Genomic DNA, 21005 nt, shown 5'->3' on the forward strand with positions numbered 1-21005 from the left:
TATTTAAAAAAAAAATCAGCTAAAAATATTAACTGGATCAAAAGTTATTTAAGTTGTCAGTGAGTGGTGGGCCACCCTGTATATGGGTTTTTGGTATAAGAAGATAGTCTAAAGTCTCTTCAGTGGTGTTATTAGATTCTATATTAAAAAATATAGAAACACTACTGACTAGTTAATCAAATTGATAAAAATGATTAAAAATACAAAAAAATTCGTTTTTTTTTTCAAAATTGTTGAATTGCTATTTAGTCTTTTTTTACTAGTGGTCGGTTAGACCTGTTCCACCCGTATAGCAAATTTTCATTTTTAAACAAAAGCTGATGTATTTTTATACTTTTTAAATTTATTATCTTTTGCGATATTTCTACGTGATTGATTACTTTGATGTTTAAATATTTTATTTAATTTAATTGTGTACCTAATGATGCCAATTGTCGAAAATTGTTATAAAATATTTATATTTCTCATAATACTAACTGTTTATATTAGTTTATCTATTTATGTATATATATATTATTATATGTATTTATGTAATGATTCATATTTTTGACGTCGCAAATGTAATTTAGTTTAATTAATACCTAAAGCTTAATTACAAATCTTAAATTTAATAAAAAAAAGATTATGTTTTATTCTTTTCTAAAGATATTTGAAAATATTCTGGTAATTTTATCTAATGACTGCACACGAAGCTATTAAAATGCGTTCCGAAATATTCTCTGTGATCTTTGACGATGTCATCTTATTGTCTTATTATAATTGGGACTACATATGGCAGCGACAAAGAAAGAACCGCTAAAAATCGTCCGTTAATTTTCTGATATGAAGGCACCGCGTGGCCGATGGTGTGCAAGAACAGTCTGTGCTTGACCACGCGGTCGTATGGTTATAAGTTACTGCTATTTGTACGATGGTTTGTCTGTGTATGGTTACATTTCTAGTCCTATTGAACGGGCCATTTGGGACTAGCCAATCAGTCGCACCCACTTTTCAAATATCTACTAAAGATCTGTTTAACACTGAAAGTGCTAATTTTACTGGTAATATATCATTAACAATTTTCAATGTGCCTCTTTTATTTCAATATAATTTTATAATAATTTATTTTTAAAGTTTTAGATGCATTTATTTTTAATATTTAAGTCAGATAGTTAGAATGTTACACTCTTTAATAGGTATAAAATTTAATATTTTAATGTTTAAAACAATATTCAAATGATAAAAAGTATTAATTAAAAATAAAATAAACGAATAAAATGCAAAAAGTATCTAAAAACAATTTTGAATACTGTTATAATTAAATTATAATGTATCATAATTAAAGAACATTTTTCTACTTTAATAATTATTATTATTATTTTTCTTTTTTCTTAAGGGGTTAAGCTAGTTGGACAGAATTTTTCTGCAAAATGTTCTAGTTATACATTTGATAATAATTAATTTTTAATTTCACAGTTGACATATTTGTATTGATATTTAAAACTTTTTGTTTCATTAACTTAAAAAAAATATAAAAAATTTATCCGCGTACAACAATACTATAAAAGAATAATTGCAATAAGCTATTTGATATTTTTATAGTTTGTATCACGATAGACGTATCTGAAAGTACTTACTAGTTATTTCTTACATACTTATTATGTTCTTTAATAAAAATAGCTGAATTATATTCCTATGTATAAATAACTAACAATGCTTTTAAATTAAAAAAAAAAGCAATACTTTGATAATATACGTACAAGGACATGAATTTTATTACAATAACTCTTGAAATTATTACGTATTGTTCTACAATTACGCTTAAAGTTCATGGTCGATTATTATTGGCCGTTCAACTGTTGGCAGATACCGTTTTTCCATTAAAATAGCGAAAGAAAGCAACGGAAACTCGTCAGAAATATTAGAAGAAATGGCATAAGGGAAAAAAGATCAATGAAAAAAAGAAACGGTTTTAAGTAATATAGGTAGATAAAGTAAACATCTGATCGGCAACATTTTTCTTAAGAAAAGACTGCCCTATCAGTCTTACCCGGTCAATTAGTTAATGACTGTCATGGAACATGATTTACTTTAAATAATTAACACGTAGGGAATGTTATTTTTTTCTTCATTTCTCGACTTCTTTAGAAAAATCTTTACCGCCATAATTAAATACAATAATAGCTGACGTCTTTAATCAGCTATATATCGATCTCATCATATATATTTGTTTGAAATTTCGAATCCAAACTCACAAAACTATTCACATTCATCAAAACGTAGAAAGTCTATAGGAAATGTATTTATTATGAAAGAACATAAGTAAAAATATTGTGACAAAGCGTTAAATTATAATTTACAATTTAAAATTAATCAAATTAAAGTTAAATGGTTGATATAAAAAATTTATATAACCGCAATTTAAGTCTTTTCGATTGAAAATTATTATATTGTTTTTTGAAAAGATTTTTTTACAAGCGGTTAAGAGTTGCAATAATTACAACATAGCGGTGGATGAACTCGGTCATAGATATCGATTCAATTGTTTTTTTTATATAGTTGAATTTCTTTGATTGGCTAATTGAAATGGGATATTGGAAACATTGGATATTATAAATCAAGAAGTACAATAAAATAGCTATTAAATCTAAACTTAATAACCTATTCAGGTCCTCACGCTCGGAGTAAATCAAAACTATAAAAGATGCAAGTTCGCGTATTTTATATGTGTTCATTTTCTCACGGTAAACACTGGCGGTAATTTCTTTATGAACACACTACAAACATACGTATGCTGCTTAAAAATGTAATTATGAATTGTAGGAAACTTACTCATGCATGCATGTATTTTATTTTTCAAAAAATCTAACAAGAAATGTGAGAAGTCTCTCACACATAATTTTTTTCTTTAATATATCTTATAGTAGGTAATAAAGAAATTGAAACTTAACATTTAATCTTGTAAAATTTAATATGAGACATCAAGAGTATTACTGTACTTTAATATTTTGTGTATTTTACATAATCTTGATTCTATTAAAGTTATTGTAGAATTGTTTAATAGATTATAAATTGTGTATAATATAGTTTTTGAGGATACAAGTTCATATTTTTCAATAGATTCAAATAAATACAGATGTTATTTATTCTGAAAATAATAAGATTTTTAAAATAACGTTTAAAATTTTGAATGTGCATATCTTGAAATATAACCATACATAGTTACAATAGTTACACATAAATGTGTAAATATGTTTAGTTTTATAAACTCATAAATTAACTATTCAAATTAAATAATTGCTTTTTAAGTAAAAAGTAAAACTAAGTCATTAAATGATGATTTTTCAAAAATATTTAGTTTAAAATATTTTGGTACAGACTACTCAACAATAATATTTTTGGTGTCGCACAGTGTGGAGTCTATGTGAACATATTCCCTTTATAGCTTACAGAATTTTCTGTTTTTCAGTAGTTTAATCTATAAATTTGAGTTAAGATATTTTATGTTTTTTTGAATATGATATTCTTTTATAAATATCTATACTTATTTTGTACTATTTTTAAAACATACTACTAAAATAAATAATAATTTTAGTTTAAGGAACTAACTGTATAACATTAATTAAACCATAATAAGCGTTTTTTTTATCACTTAGGAAACATTTTAAGTAAAGAAAAACACCGTTAAGATTTCATTACTTTTAGTTTAAGTATTAAATTATTTTGTTAATTATGTTTTGATTGTTGTGTGAAAAGTTATAAAATGAGATGTGTTTCTCACAAGACAGTTATAAATCATAGACCCTTTTAAGGACTCTAGCGATGGTTTAACATCTAGATTTTAATAATAATTACTATGTAATACTCATAGGCAATCTGGGGGGGAGTCTAGAGATCTTGGCCCTCATTAAAATATAAACATTAATACTAAATTTATACAAGTTGATCTGTTTATCATAACCCACTCAATTATTCGTAAAATAGATGCAATATTATAAAAAACAATGTAATTTTAAGTTACATATACATTATTGTTATATCCCTTATAGTTTATAGAGGAGTCAAATTAATTTTTCTAATTGTCAACATATTTAACTAGTTTATAAAATAGAAAACAATCTAATTAATGACGGTTCGGTAACAAACTGACGAATTAGTAATTCGATAGTTATTAACAATTTATATTTAATATCTGAGCAGGAAGAAATCTCTATTGACAATATTCCTCAATTTTATATTGTTATATTTAAAATTATTTTCTAAAATAGTTAAATAGGACGTTGCCAATAAAAAAAAATTGTAACATGCAAATTAAAATTTCTAAGTTTTCATTTGTAGTTTACTTTTAAGCCTAATTATATATTCAAAATGCAATAATATAATGAATATATTTAAATATTGTATTTATTGTAACAAAACAAAAATAATATTAATAACAATTTATTCAGTCACTTTAATTAACTTTATTTAAATTGAACATTGTAAACATAAATTTATTTAATACTGAATTGTATTTTTATATAGAATTATCATCTCCAAAATGTAAGTACAAAGGACGAAAATATGAACAAGGATCTATAGTAAATACAGATCAACCATGCTTAAAATGTACTTGTAACATAGGAAATTTAGTATGTCATCTTCAAGTGTGTCCAGAATTACCTGACCCACCACCACAAGGATGCGTGATTGTTCACAAAAAGAATAAATGTTGTGCACATTTACAATGCTTTTACGGTAAATTTATATATATATATATATCTTCAGAAAAATGTTGTTTTTATTTCATTAAGAATAGAAAAAAATATTTGATTAATAGTTATTGATTAGATGTTCCACTTTCTTTAAAATAAAAATGTATAGAAAATTCAAAACAAATTCATATCATAAAAATGTTGAGATTTAGTAATTTATTATACATCATGTGTTTATAAAAGTATTATATTGATTAATGCCTTTTTGACATTTTTTTACTAGATCTTTAGTGTAAGTAATCATATTTCAACTACTTAATGTTAAAAGTATGTATGTAAAATAAAGGACAATTGACTCGGGTGGCCGAGTCAATATCTTGCAAGTGCATAATGCGCACTGTGTCGGGTTCGAAACTCGGTTATGAGCGTCTACGTTTGCTGAAAAAGTGATTGGAGTGCCATCCTTCTCTCTGGTAATGGACTTACCATCCATCCTGGAATATACAAGGTTAAAATACTTTTTTCAGGGGGACACAATCACCCTCAATAAATCGTAAAAAGCGAAAAAAATTTAAAAGTAGAAATTAAAAATCCAAGTACAGTTGTATTTAGAATAGCGGGTATTCGTCATAATAGACAGATAAAACAACAAAATCAGTCCTCAATGAACTGAAATTTTCATGGACAGACACACAAAAAAAAAGCATTATGATAAAACCAATTCTCGTTTTATTAGTTGCAAATGTAAATAAATAAAGCTTATTGAAACATATTGTGATAATAGTTTTACTTCTAATTTATAATATAAGAGGTACTTTGAATACAAGGGACGTTTTTTTTAATTTCGAGAAAATTGAGTTCAATGTTTTCATATTTTATGTTACACCGTGTGAAAATATAATATATCACTAATATATTTTTAATCGTGATATGTATTAAATATCATAATTTATGTGTTCCTTTTATCATTTTTCATAAAATTTTAACTAACAAGTAGAACTAAAATTTTTTTTGCTAACTGTACTTTTAATTTAAATCTAAATAACGGTATAATTTATTCTCTTTGCATTTCAAGCGCCTCATAAATCACCGTCGAAATTAAAAGGTCAAAGATCGAAATTTATAATTTTTTTACTTTTTTATATAATTAAATTTGATCTATTATTTTCAATTTAGTCATAAAAATGGACTTCAATATATAAAATTTTTTTAAAAATATAGTAAAGCACATTTTAAATTTTATTGGGGGTCGAAACTTTGAAGTTGTTTATCTGGAAATGGATATTTTTGATAAGTGGTCGTATTGTGTTGATGTGTGATATGCTAAAGAGTATCTGATTATTAAGTGTGATTATACATGTATAACAAAAATTAGTTTTAGTGTAGATTTGATTAATTTATATATTTTCAAAAATATTTTAAAAGTAAAACTTATTAAACGTAGAATACTAACTTCCTCATCATCTCTAAAAGGCAATGCCTTGTCGTTGAAGCCACTCTTCTCTGTCTGACGCCAAATTTTTCAGAGAAACAAAAGACGCACAGTACATGAGTTCCAGGATATTTTCAAAATATTGTTTCCTTAGGCGTCCTCTTGGTTTCTTCCCAGTTATTTTTCCTTCAAAGATGTTGATTATACTACATTATATAAATAAATTTAGGATAGTAAAAATCATTTTTTATCCCGAAATATATGAAAAATGTAGTTACTTGGTATTTTTATTAACGTAATAGTTGTCAAATATTTTTACAAAATTATAATTTTATTCATTGATATATGTTTACCATGTTTTGATTAAATCATACCACATAATTTATTATTTTTTAAATATAAATAACTTGTTCTTCGAGCGAGAGAAGATACGAATAACAACGGCTCGTATTTAAAATCCGTCAATATGAAAACCGTTAAGAAACGTGATTAAATTAATAATTTTATGCATAATGCAGTGCCGTTTTTTAAATCGTGCAATTAGAAATATTTTAATAATTGCTTACGCTTAAAACTCTAGATAAATGCTGTCCACACGAGAGGTCAGCCTTAGGCGATTATGCTTTTCTAACAAATCAATCAATAAGAATTTAGTTGTTGCTGACATCTACATCGCCAAAATATAGCGTTTGTAAAAGGTCGTTTTTTAGAACCGGTCTAAACGTGGCGCACGTGGGTAATCAAAATAACTCATATACTCCCAAAAGTAGTCTGTTTCTAATAGAACTGCAATCACATTTTAAGTATTATATAAAAATAAACTCTTATACCACCAGTTGTACTCAATGATTAAATAAATTCAGATTATAGTATTTATTTCCCTATAGTACCATATTCAAAGTTGGAATCATTTTGAGTAATGTTTAAAATTACAATTTTTCAAGCAAAGTGATACAGATATGATTGTTGAAATCATTTTTTATAATAGTATTTCACATAGCAACAGTCAAATAAATAGAGAATTCGGACAAGCATGTTGACTTAATATGAATTATTTCTATATACGCCTTAACTATATGTAAAACTTCTTCAAATGTGACCTTCCAAAAGCGACACACCCAAAAACAAATCCCGTTAGTCTTTCCATCTAATAGTTAAATATTGATTGAGTGTAGTAAAACCATTAAAAAAAAAGTTGCGAAATCTTATTTAAAAATTATAATTATTTTAAATTAATTAGATCCATTATATAAATAGCAATAAATAAAACAAACAACATTTTTTTTTGAATAATAATATTATATATTTTAAGATTTATTTTTACATTAAATTTAAAATTAAACATTTCCCTAGGTGAAATAAAAAAAGTTGACAAATATAGTATTTTTATATATTTGATTTAAAATAAATAATTTTAATAATATTAAAACATTTTGTAGACATTTTTGGACACATTAATTCGAAATTATTCAAAATTGAATCTCGAACTGGACCAGCAAGGATGGAAAATTCTGAAATTATGATGGTTGATGAAAGTTTATCTAGAGGTATTTAAAGAGTCTTTGTTGGTTTGTTTTTGGAATTCATTGGATAACTTTGTTTTTTTTTTATGTAAGGATGTACGATAAACGGTACAATTTACGCTGAAGGCTCAGCTATGGACAGCTCAAGTATTTGCGAGTATTGTTATTGTTTCAAAGGACAACAACACTGTGTTAGTCCTCGATGTTCTTTAGTCGTGCCGGGCTGTACAGCTATTTATAACAAGCATACATGTTGTCCAGTTAGATATAATTGTAAGTGAATTTTAACCGAACATTCGACTTTATTTAAATGAACAAATAGTTGTCATAAAATTATTGTTATTTAAAAAAAATTAAAATCAAAAAAAGTATCTTCTTTAAAGTTCTGATTCCATTAAAACACGTATCTTATAGTTGAAGATAAAATATTTACTAAGAAATTAATTAAGTTGTGAATTTGAGTGAGTAAGAAAAACGCATTCAAGTGAATGCGCTCATATGAACGTGGTAATTTTTCATGAACTATACTGGAATGTGTTAGAAATATTAGAAAATTATCTTGAACAATTTAGTTTTTATTTTGTATGATCGTGAGCGTTTATGGTTCGTTTATTGTAATGTTCATTTGTCTGGTTTCCATCAATTCAGTTTATATTAAAATAATTATAAAACATTTAAAGTCAATGAAAATTTTTAAAGATAATTTTATGTTCTTGAGCGGTAACAATAATTTTCTTGTTTGTAAGATCGTGGTTAATACCATAGTCACAAAAACAGGATTTGGTTGAATACACTTGTACGAATTCATTCATTAAAAAATGAATGAATTCATGAGTGAATTTAATTTTTATACTACGAGTAATGAAAGTAAATTATTTTATTTTACATATAAATGTGAATTGAAATTGATTGCAAAAACACATTTGTCGAACAGTTATAAAAATAGATTATTTTAAATGTTAATAAAAATAATATGTATTCTCTAACAACATAAGTATCAATTTATTTAACAAAATACCATTTATTATTTACAAAATAAAAGTTATGCTAAACATTTTTTTTTTTTTTTGAGGGAGGATTTTTATAATACATATAGTATTTTATTATACCTTAATTATATAGCTATTATTTACATTTATTATACATTTGTACCTTACAATGGTATTATAACTCTACTTTTTTAATTACAACATATATATCTAAAAGGCTTACGTGATTTTTTTAAATTCTCCTTCTGTATGTACATTTTTTTTATATTTAATGTTTAGTTTTTCTGGAAATTTAAAGAATGCCCTCAACATGCGTCAATATTTATCAAATTCAATATCAGTTTTATAAAAAATGTGTTAATGAATGCTATTATAATTGCATTCTTTTTTAGCAAGAGTGAATATAAATGCATTTTTCTTAAAAAAATGTATGATGAATTTAAATGCATTTGTTTTTAAGCTCATTAAATGAGATAGTTAATATATATTCGATTTTTAGACAAATTTTCCAAACCTTGCATAATAAAATGTATACATTTTATTTTAAAGAATGTTTTAATTTTTTTATTATTTTAGTTTTGCAATTAACTTTAAAAGAAAAGTTACTGTAATGAAATTTAAATTAAATTAATTCATATTTTACCTAAGGAAATTTAACTTGAACTAGTTCTCTTTTAATATGAACTTTCTCTTCACTGATTATTTTATTATTAAGTACAGCAAATTATTAAACATATTGATGAATTCACATATTTTGTAGTTTCGGCTTCGCATCAAAGCTAAAATATTGTTTGCGTTAGGATTCAAGGAATTGAAAAAAATGCTTAACATTTTAAAACGTATTATTTTACAGGTCCGTACCTACATACTGAATTAACGGAAAATAATATCACAAATATTACATTTGAAACTTATATTCCTTCATCGTTATCATCAAGAATAAAAGGTGAGTACCAACTTATAGATTAAACATTTATATGAAATACATTAAATCAACACTATTTAAACATTATATTTATATTACTTATTAATAACTATGTTTTATTGTTTTCATGATTGATGTAAGTTGATAAAATATAACTGAAAAAATACTTTGCATTACTATTTACACAAAAATTTTAGTTTAAAAAAGTTTCTTTGTAAAAGTTTTTAAATTTACTTAAAAATGAAGGTTGATTAATCAATAAATATTTATTTAATTACAAAATTATGTTTCTTTTTCTTTCTAAAAAATTTTAATATAGTAATCATAGAAACAACATTTAAGCTATTAAAGGTTGTAAGGACCATACTATAAAGTACTCGTGTAAAGAACAAATTTATTCTTATAGATTGTCACATAAACGGTAGACTAATTTCTCTGGGAGAGCCCGTAATTGGCGTGGCTAGGTCTTCTTGCGAAACTTGTTTTTGCATCAACGGTCAAGTGCGATGTGACAAGGTAATTTGTCCGCCGATCCGCACCCAAATATCGCCTAACTGTGGACCGGTCTATACGGAAGGACACTGTTGCCCGACCAGCTACAACTGCACTGGCAACAATAAGAACGGTATTATACATGTTCTTTTTAAGCGCCCACCGCAGGGTCACTGACTTCTTTGAAAACGTTTTTGTTGCCTACTTATACTCCTCTTTATTTTTATTTTGTTTTTCATATAAATAACCTCGATAAAATTAATTTTTCAGATTCCAATATCAATATAAAAATCGTTTCATCACCTCCAAGCAGTACACCTATCGATTACTTGTCCAACAGCTCATCAACTTTAACACATCCAAAATCTCCGCTATTGCAACACACAACTAGTTCATCAGTAGGTCTATCAAATTAATTTATATATGATGTTTGGAAAAACATGTTACTAAAGTCAGTAACATAAATTTCAGAAATTTATTAATACAAATTAATAACAAATAAGATCATAAAAAAATTTTCTATGGTCTAAATCGCTTCACTAAAATAGACGATTCAAAAGAGCACAAAAAATATAATAAATTAAAAACACAACAAAAAAATGAAAACATTCAATTACTACAAAATATGTCAATAATACATTTTTTTTAATTTTTAAACTTTATGTTAAAAGCTGTTAATTACTTAAATTTTAAGACACTTGTTATTATGAAAATTTCAACTTTGGAAATCATTTTCATGCTGAGTTGTTAATAGGTGTTAGATGCTATAGGAATTCAAACTACAAATATTCCCAATTTTGAACAGGTCAATGTAACAGAATTCGCTTTGCCATCATTATATTCACCAGAATCGAGAAACGGCGACGATAATCCTATGAATGATTTTAATATTACACAAAAGTCAGGCAATGTGGAATCTGATTACGACGAAGCTGGGTTACCACCATCCTTACCCAATCTCAAGTAAATTAAAATAATTTAATAATTTATAAAAATTATCAATTTTTGAAAATTATTTATAAATTTAAAAAATCAAAATTATTAAATCGTTTGATAAAGCCGTCCATAGTGCAATACGAGTTACCTCGAGGTGAAATTCTTAGGTCTTTAAGGAACAATAAAGCCAATATACGCTTAGTGTAAATGATGATGAAACAGTATTTTGGATTACTGTAAAAATTTTGAGGAGTTTCTACTTCCTCTTGTGGGGTGTTTTACAAGTTCAAGCTTTTCTATGCCAGACTTGAATTAAACATTATAAATTTATTAAAAAAAAACTTCATTTAAGTATAATAATATTATAGATCAGATAAATGCGATAAAAGTCTATTTCACGCACTAGGTTATTATAAGTGAAATTTTGCACACTAATGAGCTTTATTTAAATAGGATAATACCATTTGTCGCAGCAGATGCTGTTGTGGACAATCCTATTGTAACGACAGCAACAATCATTGAACCAATTAAACGTATAGTACACAATGTATCAGATACTGATGATTCGTTTTCGTTAGATGTCATCAATTTTTCTCCACCAATGGAGACTGAAGGTAACTATAAAAAATATCTAATAAGACTTTGCGAAATTTAATAATTCATTTTTTTACCCAGGAGGTTTTATTCCAAAAGAATCTTTACATAGTGGGGAATACGTGCATAACAAACAACCCATAATCAACATTTCTACTTCTAAAGCGGAATTATTAATTAAAACAACAACAATTCAACCAGAAGAAGCTAATAAGAACATTGCATTAGAATCAGGTACAAAAAATAACAATGTAATTTTATACATTTTTATTAAATAACAAATTAACAATATAGCTTTTTAAACACATATGTATTCTTCTCATAGCATAATATTCGAGGCAGGAATTAAGCTATTTGTAGGCTAGGCACTCATTGAAAACAAAGTTCGTAGACAAAATAAGCACTTCAATTAAGTAATGAATAAAGAAAAAGGTTTTCAAAATATGCCCGTAGACCTAACACAGTGTATTTAGTGCTTAATGGATAATACAACTCTGCTAACAAATAATGTGTTAATAATCCGTCTACAAATATAATAATTTAAAAAATCCTTTAAAAAATGATTTATTACTAGAAGTATATTTATTAAGCCATAGTTAATAAAAAATTATTTGTATTTTCGAAAATTCAAAATCAAAAAGACTAATTAGCTTAAAATTGATGCAAAAAAAAAAAAAAAATTCAAACAGCAATAATAAAAATCGTTTTAAATAATAATTTGAGTCAATAGAGGATAAATTTACAACATTTTTTGCGACCTACTTAATATTGTGCAAAGTTCTAAAAAATGCAATAAGTAGAAAAAAAGTTTATTATTTGTTTTTCTTTCCCGCAAATAAGGCTTCTGTTCCACTTAATTCTAATTTGTATGAAATTTGACTATTTTTTCCAGAATAATTTTCTTTCACTGTTATGGATAATTTATTTTAGATAATATTGATATTTAATGTTTTGTGCACAATTATCATAGAATTTTTCAGATTAAATGAAATTTGTTAAATTATTAAATTATATAGTATTCATGTTATTCAATATTTTTACTATAAATTTATTTTTCAAAGTAATTATTTAAAAATCATTATAATTTTGATATTATTATTAATTATTTATTCTAGATTGGTGTTTATCAAATGGTAAAAAGCATAAACATGGTGAATTGTTAACTGATCCTAGTGCTTGCAATATATGTGTCTGTTTTGAAGGAAAAATAGTTTGCCAAGAAAACTGTCCAGCTGTAAAAATTGGCTGCCAACGAATTAGCGATCCCAAAAACAATACTTGCTGTGGTCGAATAATATGCAGTAAGTATTTTAATTAATACTTTTATAAACAATATTTATATTTTGTTCCTTTAGAATAAAGTTTTAAATTTCATGAAATTCATTTATGTGAAATACTTTACAAAAATTTCTTAAAATATTTCATTTTAATAAAAAATATTATTTTTAAAATGTTTATATTAACTATTGGATATATGGAGTTTGATTACATAAAGTAACAAATATACGAAAAAAATTATATTTTATATGACTATTTTATAAATTATTTGTTTAATAGAAGGTAATATAAATTAAATTAGATTAAATTAAATTAGATTAAATTAAATTAAGTCAATTTTTAAAAAAATTATGTCTACCTTTTTATGCAATATACGCGTACATATAAGAGTTCCAAAGATGTTTAGATTTCTTCGTTTTGAAATTCTATACTTAAGTAACTACAAAAAGTCGTAAAAATTTCAAAATTCTAGTGGAAAATGAAAAATAATTTCAGCACTTATAGAATTTTGATAGAATGTGCGAATTATCCTGAAAATATTCACTGACAATGTAGATATGGATAATCTAACTTTGTTTGTATACATTTGCTTCATAATATTTTATATTGACAGATTTAATCACTGTAAAATTGTAATCTATGCTAGTTTTTTAGCTTTGATATTGGTTTTAACATTTTTTTTGTGTCTATTCATGAAAATTTTTAGCTCACAATGGACTGATTATGATGATGCATGCGTCAAAGAAAGTTGAATTTATTTTAGTTGAATCTTTCTAGCCAATTTTTTTAAATTTTGTAGTGAATATCATGAACTTCTTTTTGATAAAGTTTAAAAGTTGATAGATCTTCCAGACATGTTAAAAATTGATTTGAATATAATCTTTTATATGAGTGGGTTCTCTTTTAGCTTCAATGCGAAGCTGAGAAGGTATTAGTTTTACTATGATGTGTTTTTTTTTGTGTCTATTACCATTGATTCTCAGCTTTCACCAAACCGATTTCTTTCAACGATACGTCAAAAGATTACAAATCGTATCTAGTCGAAGACATTACTCTCAAAAATTGAAAAAATTTTCCTCGTTCTCCGTAAATGGGGGAACCTCCAAAAAAATTACAAATTTAAAAATCGCTAATTTTTGATATTTTTTTTTACTTAAAACTGCCATAACTTTTTCAAAAATGAACAAATCGGATCACTTATCTTAATACAGGGAGGGTTAAAAACTTTAAAATGTTTATAGAAAGTAGAACTTTTTAACTTTATTTTTGAAAATGTTCCGGAAGGTCTGACACTTTTATATATATCTTAAATTAAAGCTAATGCAATATACTTTATTATGAAAAAAAAAAAAGTCGAACTTTAATTTGTTTTCATGGTGAAATCTAACATCATAGTAAATAAAAAAAATTCTTTTTTATATTTTTAATTTTATAATGCTATAACTTTTTAAAAAAATTGTGGATCAATACTATTTTTTCTATGATATATACTATTTATATACCTCTTTCATCCGGCATAATTTTTTTTTTAAATAAAACCATTTCCCTTTATATATTATGAATATATAATATAAACTTATAAACAATAAACTTGTAAACTATAATCAAGGAAATAGGAGATCATGTAACTTTTGGAATAATCCACCAATTTTTTAAAATTAAACACTATCTACAGATTTGCATTGAAGCGTTTTTTATGATAGTGATTTTAATTACTGTTAGATATCATTATACTTGACTCAACTATGCCACGTTCTGACTGTACCGCGACCCCTCTATACTGGGTTTTTTTTGTTTGCGGCCTCTTAGACCACACATCTAAGCATAAACGACTCCATCCATCACGATTTTGCGCCAATATATGCCATCTTCATGCGGGCAGAAGTCTGCTACATCTTCTTTGACTCAATCATCCCGTCGCATTCGGAGCCTTCCTAGGGTCTTTTTCCTTTTGAATTCTCTTGTAAAGTCGTCTTTATCATAATTTCAGATTTATTCCAGGTGTAACCTGCCCATTCCAATCTTTTTTTTTTTTATCTCATTTACTATAACCGCCTTTTGTCAAGTTACTTATCTCATCATTGTGTATTTTACGCCATTCCCCTATTTTTAGATCAAGATAGGCTCCACAGATTCTTCTTAACATTTTTTATCAAAAACTTTTACTTTAGACTCAAAACTTTTCCTTACAGTCCAATATGGCCCTCCATACAGTACTACAGATTTTATTAACGTGATGTATAGCTGGACTTTTAGTTTCTTTGAAAGTGTTCTTGACTTAAATAAGTTTTCCAAGATGTAATAACATTTTTTGCCTTTAAATTCTTTTTAATATCTCATACTCCATATTGTTTGATTGGGTGATCATTGTACCCAGGTATTTGAATTGTGATACTTTTTTGAAACTGTAAAGCCCTTCTTTTAGAGACTTTTCTGCTTGTTTTTCTAAACAAGCAGAACTTTTTTTTATTTGAAATTAATAGTACATTAAAATTATTATTAATTTAAAACTAAAAATATTAAATTCAATATTTTATCACTTAAGGTCTAACAAAATAAAAATAACAAAAATGTTTTAAATAAAAAATAAATAATATATAGTAAACATTTTCGTCAGCAAGCTTGACAAAAATGGTATACAAGGCGAAATTCTAGAATGTATTCATGAAACAATGATAGAAATGATACACAAGTTAATTGAAAAAATGTGTAATATTGAAGAGATACCTAGAGATTGGAATATTTCATTAATATGCCTATACACAAAAAGGATGATAAAAAAGAATGTAACAACTATAGCAGTATAGCCTTAGTGAATGTAACTTACAAGATTCTATCTTATTTCATCCTGGATAGCATCAACACTTTTGTGGAAAACACTATAGGAGATTATCAGGGTGGTTTCAGAGGAAATAAATCCACAATAGACCAAAATTTATTATAAGACAACTATTTCAGAAAACCTGAGAATTCGATCAAGAACTACATACACTCTTTGTGGATTTAAAAATGGGGTATGATAGTAGCAATAGGGAAAATATTTACAAAATTGTTGAACATTTCCTCATTCCACAAAAACTTATAGGACTAATCAAGGCTAATTAAAAAAAGACTATGATAAAAATCAAAGTTGGTAACGTTCATTCAAAAGAGATTCTGGTGAACACAGGCCTACGGCAAGGTGATGCATTATCTCCAAATATTTTTTAATCTGGTTCTGAAAATAATAGTTTACAAGTTCTGCTTGTATAATGAAATGATTTTTGAGTTTAATATTTTTTAGTTTTAAATTAATAGTATATTAAAAATATTAATTTAAAATAATAAGAGCTGTTTAACGAATATTTTAAGTTACTAAATTTTAAAACTAATATGAATTTAGGATTAATATAAAAACTATTTAATTATAATTATCTAAATTAATTATAAAATGTTACGCTTTTGTTATGTGTTGAATTTTTTACGTTTCAGATAATTATGAAAACAATGTAACTACCGAACGTCATATTGAGCAAATAAAGATGTCGGAAACTACACCCCAACTTAATTTATTTACTTTAATTAAAAATCCTGTCATAGAACACATAATTCTAACTGAATCTGCAACTGATTCTAGTATTAAGCGTACTCTAAGCACAACCCCTAAAATTTCTACTATTTCCAAATTAATTACTCATAAGCCCACAACCACGACAGTAAAACGAATTACAACTTCATTGCCATTTACTGAGAATCCTTCAAATATATATACTACAAATGCTGTCAAGTTCACTACACCATTAATGTATACGAAAATTACAACTACAGAAAAATCGATGGAGGATGAGGATTACAGTTTTGAAAGTATGTTTTCGTTCCTTTTTAGCAATGAAAATACAAAACCGCCCATTGCATCACCAACAAAAGAAACTTTATTTTCAAGTGAAGATTTCAGTATAGAGAAGCGGACAGACGAGGACGTAGATAAAACTATTCAATCTGCTGATGTTAAAGTTCCAGTAAATAATAGTGTAATAACAAAAAATGACGTAGAGAAAATTAATGGTTCTTCAATTTTAGAATTTAACACTAGACTACCTCTTAAAAATTCAGACGATTCAAATCACATAATATCTCAGTCTAAAGTGGAAAATGTTAATATTACAAATTATCACAATGATGTAGTTGATAATCGTATTACAAAATTCAGTGTTAATAAGCTACAATATGAATTAAAGCCACTCGCTGGATTAAATAAAACTACTGAAAATAAAATAAATATCGTTAAGAAAAATGAAGGTAAACCATTATTAGATGTAAAATATCAATCTGTAGCAGATTTTAAACCTTCTACTGGTTTAAAATATCCGGGATTCAATTCGCACCTTGAAAATAAACAAAATGTTGAACTTCAAAAAAATTCATACAAGTTTTCATCAACTGTTAAATCTCTTTTAGATTATAAATTAAAACCCGACGAAAAACAATTTTCTGACTTCAAACCTTCAGAGTTTAATCCACACACAGAGTTAAAACCTTTAACTGTTAAACCAATAAAAAATAAATTAAACTCGAATAATAACTCAGCAACTTCATTGTTAAGGATATCTGGGTGTAATATTTATGGAAAAATGTATATGATAGGTAAAATAATCACAGAACTATCAGCAGCTTGTTCAGAATGTTTATGTACAGATGTTGGCGTACAATGTAGCCCATTAAAATGTTGAGCTACTTCAGTGACAATTTCTATGCACTTTTAAAATTAATTACATTATTATCGTAAAATTAATTAATTAAATTAATTTTTACCAATTTTACCATTCTTTAAGTTAAATTAGCAAATTTTAGCAATAGAAAAGTAAAAATTTTCTTTTGCTAATATTTTTTTTATTTTTAATTTATTTTTGTCTGATGTGTTATGTTAATTTATAATGAAATGTTAAAGGATATGGATATTTAATATTTTTAATTTTGTCAGACATGCATGATCTCTCATACTTTGAAAATCTTACGTGACTTAAACTAAATACGTAAGTGGTTAATTTTTATACTTTGTTTTTAATTTTAACAAATATAAATGATTCTAATATAAAAAAATTTTACTTGAAAGTAGTTTTATGTAATAAAATCAAAGTGTTTATTGTATTTAGTATTATTATTTTTATTTAGTTATTTATATATAATATTGATTATTATTGTTGTTAACTATTGACTTCCTATAAGATTTTACTTGTTTTCATTAAAGTATACTTCATTAAATAAATGGATAAAATGCTTTATAACTTATATGAACAATAAAATTACTCTTGGGATAAATTTTGTTATAAATATTTTAGAGAAATAAGTATATTTGAGTTCATTAATTTTGGTAAAATTATGATTATGCTGGATTCATTATCAGAAAGAAACTAAAATAGTTAAGTTTCTGTTCTTGATTTTAATATTAGTATGTGCTAAATTATTTAAATTAAATAAATAAGCTACATTTACGTTCTAAAATCCTTCAAAAGGGATAGTGTCAAAGGAACATTGCCAAAAATTAAAAAAAGAAAATTTCTATACTAATTTTAATATAAATTATACATGTTAATACATGAAAAAAGAATTAGTATAGCCAGGAAATGACATAGTGGTGACTAGGCGTGGTAATTACAAGTTTGACATTTGACTGATTGATATCATTATCATAAAATATTTTGACTAAAAAGTGTTTAGTGAAATTTCTTTTAGTAAAAGGATGTTTTTTATGAAACAGTTTGAGCCTCTTAAATAGGCCTGAACTACAAGCATTACCTCGTGAACAAATTTTCAGATTTAGGGAGATACTTACAAGCTAAAGAACTAACAGTTTTTTCTTTTAAATTTTTTACTTTTAAAACAAATCTGAAGATATATAGTTTAATTATAATGCGTTAATTAAGTGATATGAAGTTCGTGAAAGCTGGATGATAATTTTCGAGAAATATTTGACAAATTCAAAAGTATTAATAAGCCATAATTCTACATAAATATAAAGAAGCTATACAAATGCAGAAATGTTTAGGAATACCATATAAATACAAAAATTTTTAAGAAGCCATATAAATGCAAAAATGTTAAGATGCCATAAAAGTGCATACATTTTTATGAATTCATTGAAATGCATAAACTTTTAAGAAGCTATTGAAATGCATAAACTTTTAAGAGGCCATAGAAATACAAAAACTCTTAGGAGGCCGTAGAAATGAAAAAATGAAACCATAAAAATTACAGACATAAATAACAAGTAATGATAAACAATGGTTTTTAAAAGAAAAACCAAAAACATGTTGAGCTATCACTAGTTAGGGTAATATTGTAATACATAAGCAAGATTAATAATAATGCCAAAACTTTAAGTCTTGGTATTTGTCTTACTTTGCTACTTACTTAATAATATTAATTCAATGTAATATTGTAAATGTCAGAATTAATCAAAGATACTGTACGTATCATTACACAAATTTATTTATAAAGCTCAAATTTCAATCTCATGTTACCTTGTGTAAATATGACAATACTTTACCTCGTTAATGGGTAAATAATAAATAATTCTAAAATAATTTCAGTTTGATAATTCGATAAATTATATACGTAAATTTACATGAAACTTTAACATTACTACGTTAATTTAAATTTTTACTCTAAAAATTTGTGTATTAGTGGCAATTACCACTAATCTAATTTCGTAATTTCCCAAAAAATTACATTAGTTGGAATAGGTATATCGATGAATATTTTAAACGTCTATGTATAGTTAAGAAGCTATTGATTTTAATTTATCGTATTTTTTTTTTTTTTTATGTGGCATTTTACACGAATATTCCATTTTTATAGAGCCGATTTTAATTTGTCTTACCGGCGGTATACTTTTTTTCTTTCTGAAAATCAAATGACTAATTAAAGCAGTTTTTGTCTAACACACACAAAAAGAAAATAGTTTGATCAAAACTATAATAAAACTATCTGACTACCCAACAATAAGTTCAATTAATTTTAAAGCTAGAGAGTTTAAGATAGCTGAAAATTTCACGCAGAATCGTATTTTTCGATAAAAAGTTCGATTAATTTTGCTTTAAAGTTTCTAATAAATTATTATCTTACTACTATTAGAATATATTTTTTCTATATTTCTTTTTGAATTAATATAATGGCTCTATTATTTTTTATAAACAAAAAATTAAAAATTTATTTGACCAGTAATATTACGTAGATTATTTTACACCAGTGTCCTATAAATTGAAATTTAGAAAAAAAATTATACATAGGCATAGTTATTTTTAATTAAACTATTAAATTAATATAACTTATTGATTACATACCATGGCATTAAATTACATACATAAAATCATAGTATTTAGGCAACTTAACATACACTAATAAATTGTAGATAATGACAAATCAGGCGAAGTTGTTAAATTAATATGATGAAATAGTAACTGTTGGCAAAGAAACGCTTAAAAACATCTTATTTGTTAGTTTTTGTATAAATTAGTTATTTGGAATAATTGTTTCTATTTAACTTAATAAATGAACAATAAAGACAAATATTTTATATTATGTTATATTGTTTTGATATTTTTTGATGTAACAGGCGCGTTAAAAATAAAAGGTGTTTCGGATATGAGGTAATCCAAATAATACTCAAAAAAAGTTTTAATTTAAACTTGATAACTGTTGTAGGCAAGGTAAATTACAAAATTTTCATTTTCAAAAATCAGACAAAGTTTATATGAAAAAATGTAAGCCAATTTCAAATAAATTTATGAATAATAAAAATAAGGGACTTTTGGAGCAGTAGTAAATACTACAAAAATTCTAAATTATACAAAAAGTTGTGACTATGTTTGGATTTGTTGAATTCTTATTAATTGTATATATAAGTCACGATCGTAAATATTAAATTCGTGAACATTTTGTCAAAGGCATTAGTTATTTATAAACAACTACTATATATATATTAAAGGTTTTTACAATGTCTTCAAGTGTGTTTTATGTTTTAAAAATTAAATGCTAAACTATGTATATTAACTATTATAAAATAATTTAGGATGAAAGGTTAAATTAATAATGATGAATATTTACACACAGTATATTTAAAGCGTATCGATGCAGCATCCAAAAATATTAATTGTTGGCTATTTTACGTTGCCAATAATCAAG

The 21005-nt window shown here is 25.3% G+C and overlaps 1 protein-coding gene across 3 annotated transcripts; it reads left to right on the forward strand.

Annotated features, from left to right (window-relative positions):
• The first annotated feature begins 844 nt into the window (after nt 1–844).
• On the forward strand, nt 845–17922 carry LOC126907984 (uncharacterized). Of its 3 annotated transcripts, none has more exons than XM_050689748.1 (12): nt 845–1040; nt 4504–4716; nt 7545–7652; nt 7722–7901; nt 9471–9563; nt 9949–10167; nt 10305–10432; nt 10840–10997; nt 11424–11584; nt 11646–11798; nt 12680–12865; nt 16314–17921. In XM_050689748.1, exons 1-12 carry the CDS (start codon nt 911–913, stop codon nt 17549–17551), a joined length of 2967 nt encoding a protein of 988 aa, XP_050545705.1. In that variant the 5' UTR covers nt 845–910; the 3' UTR covers nt 17552–17921. The 3 variants fall into 3 exon arrangements, with proteins under 3 accessions (XP_050545705.1, XP_050545704.1, XP_050545706.1); XM_050689747.1 differs by having other exon boundaries at nt 10789–10997; nt 16314–17920; XM_050689749.1 differs by lacking the exons at nt 7545–7652; nt 7722–7901 and having other exon boundaries at nt 10789–10997; nt 16314–17922.
• The last annotated feature ends 3083 nt before the right edge of the window (nt 17923–21005 follow it).

This window comes from Daktulosphaira vitifoliae, unplaced genomic scaffold (genome assembly GCF_025091365.1).
Source record: "Daktulosphaira vitifoliae isolate Bord-2020 unplaced genomic scaffold, ASM2509136v1 Scaffold_5, whole genome shotgun sequence".
Classification (NCBI taxonomy): domain Eukaryota; kingdom Metazoa; phylum Arthropoda; class Insecta; order Hemiptera; family Phylloxeridae; genus Daktulosphaira; species Daktulosphaira vitifoliae.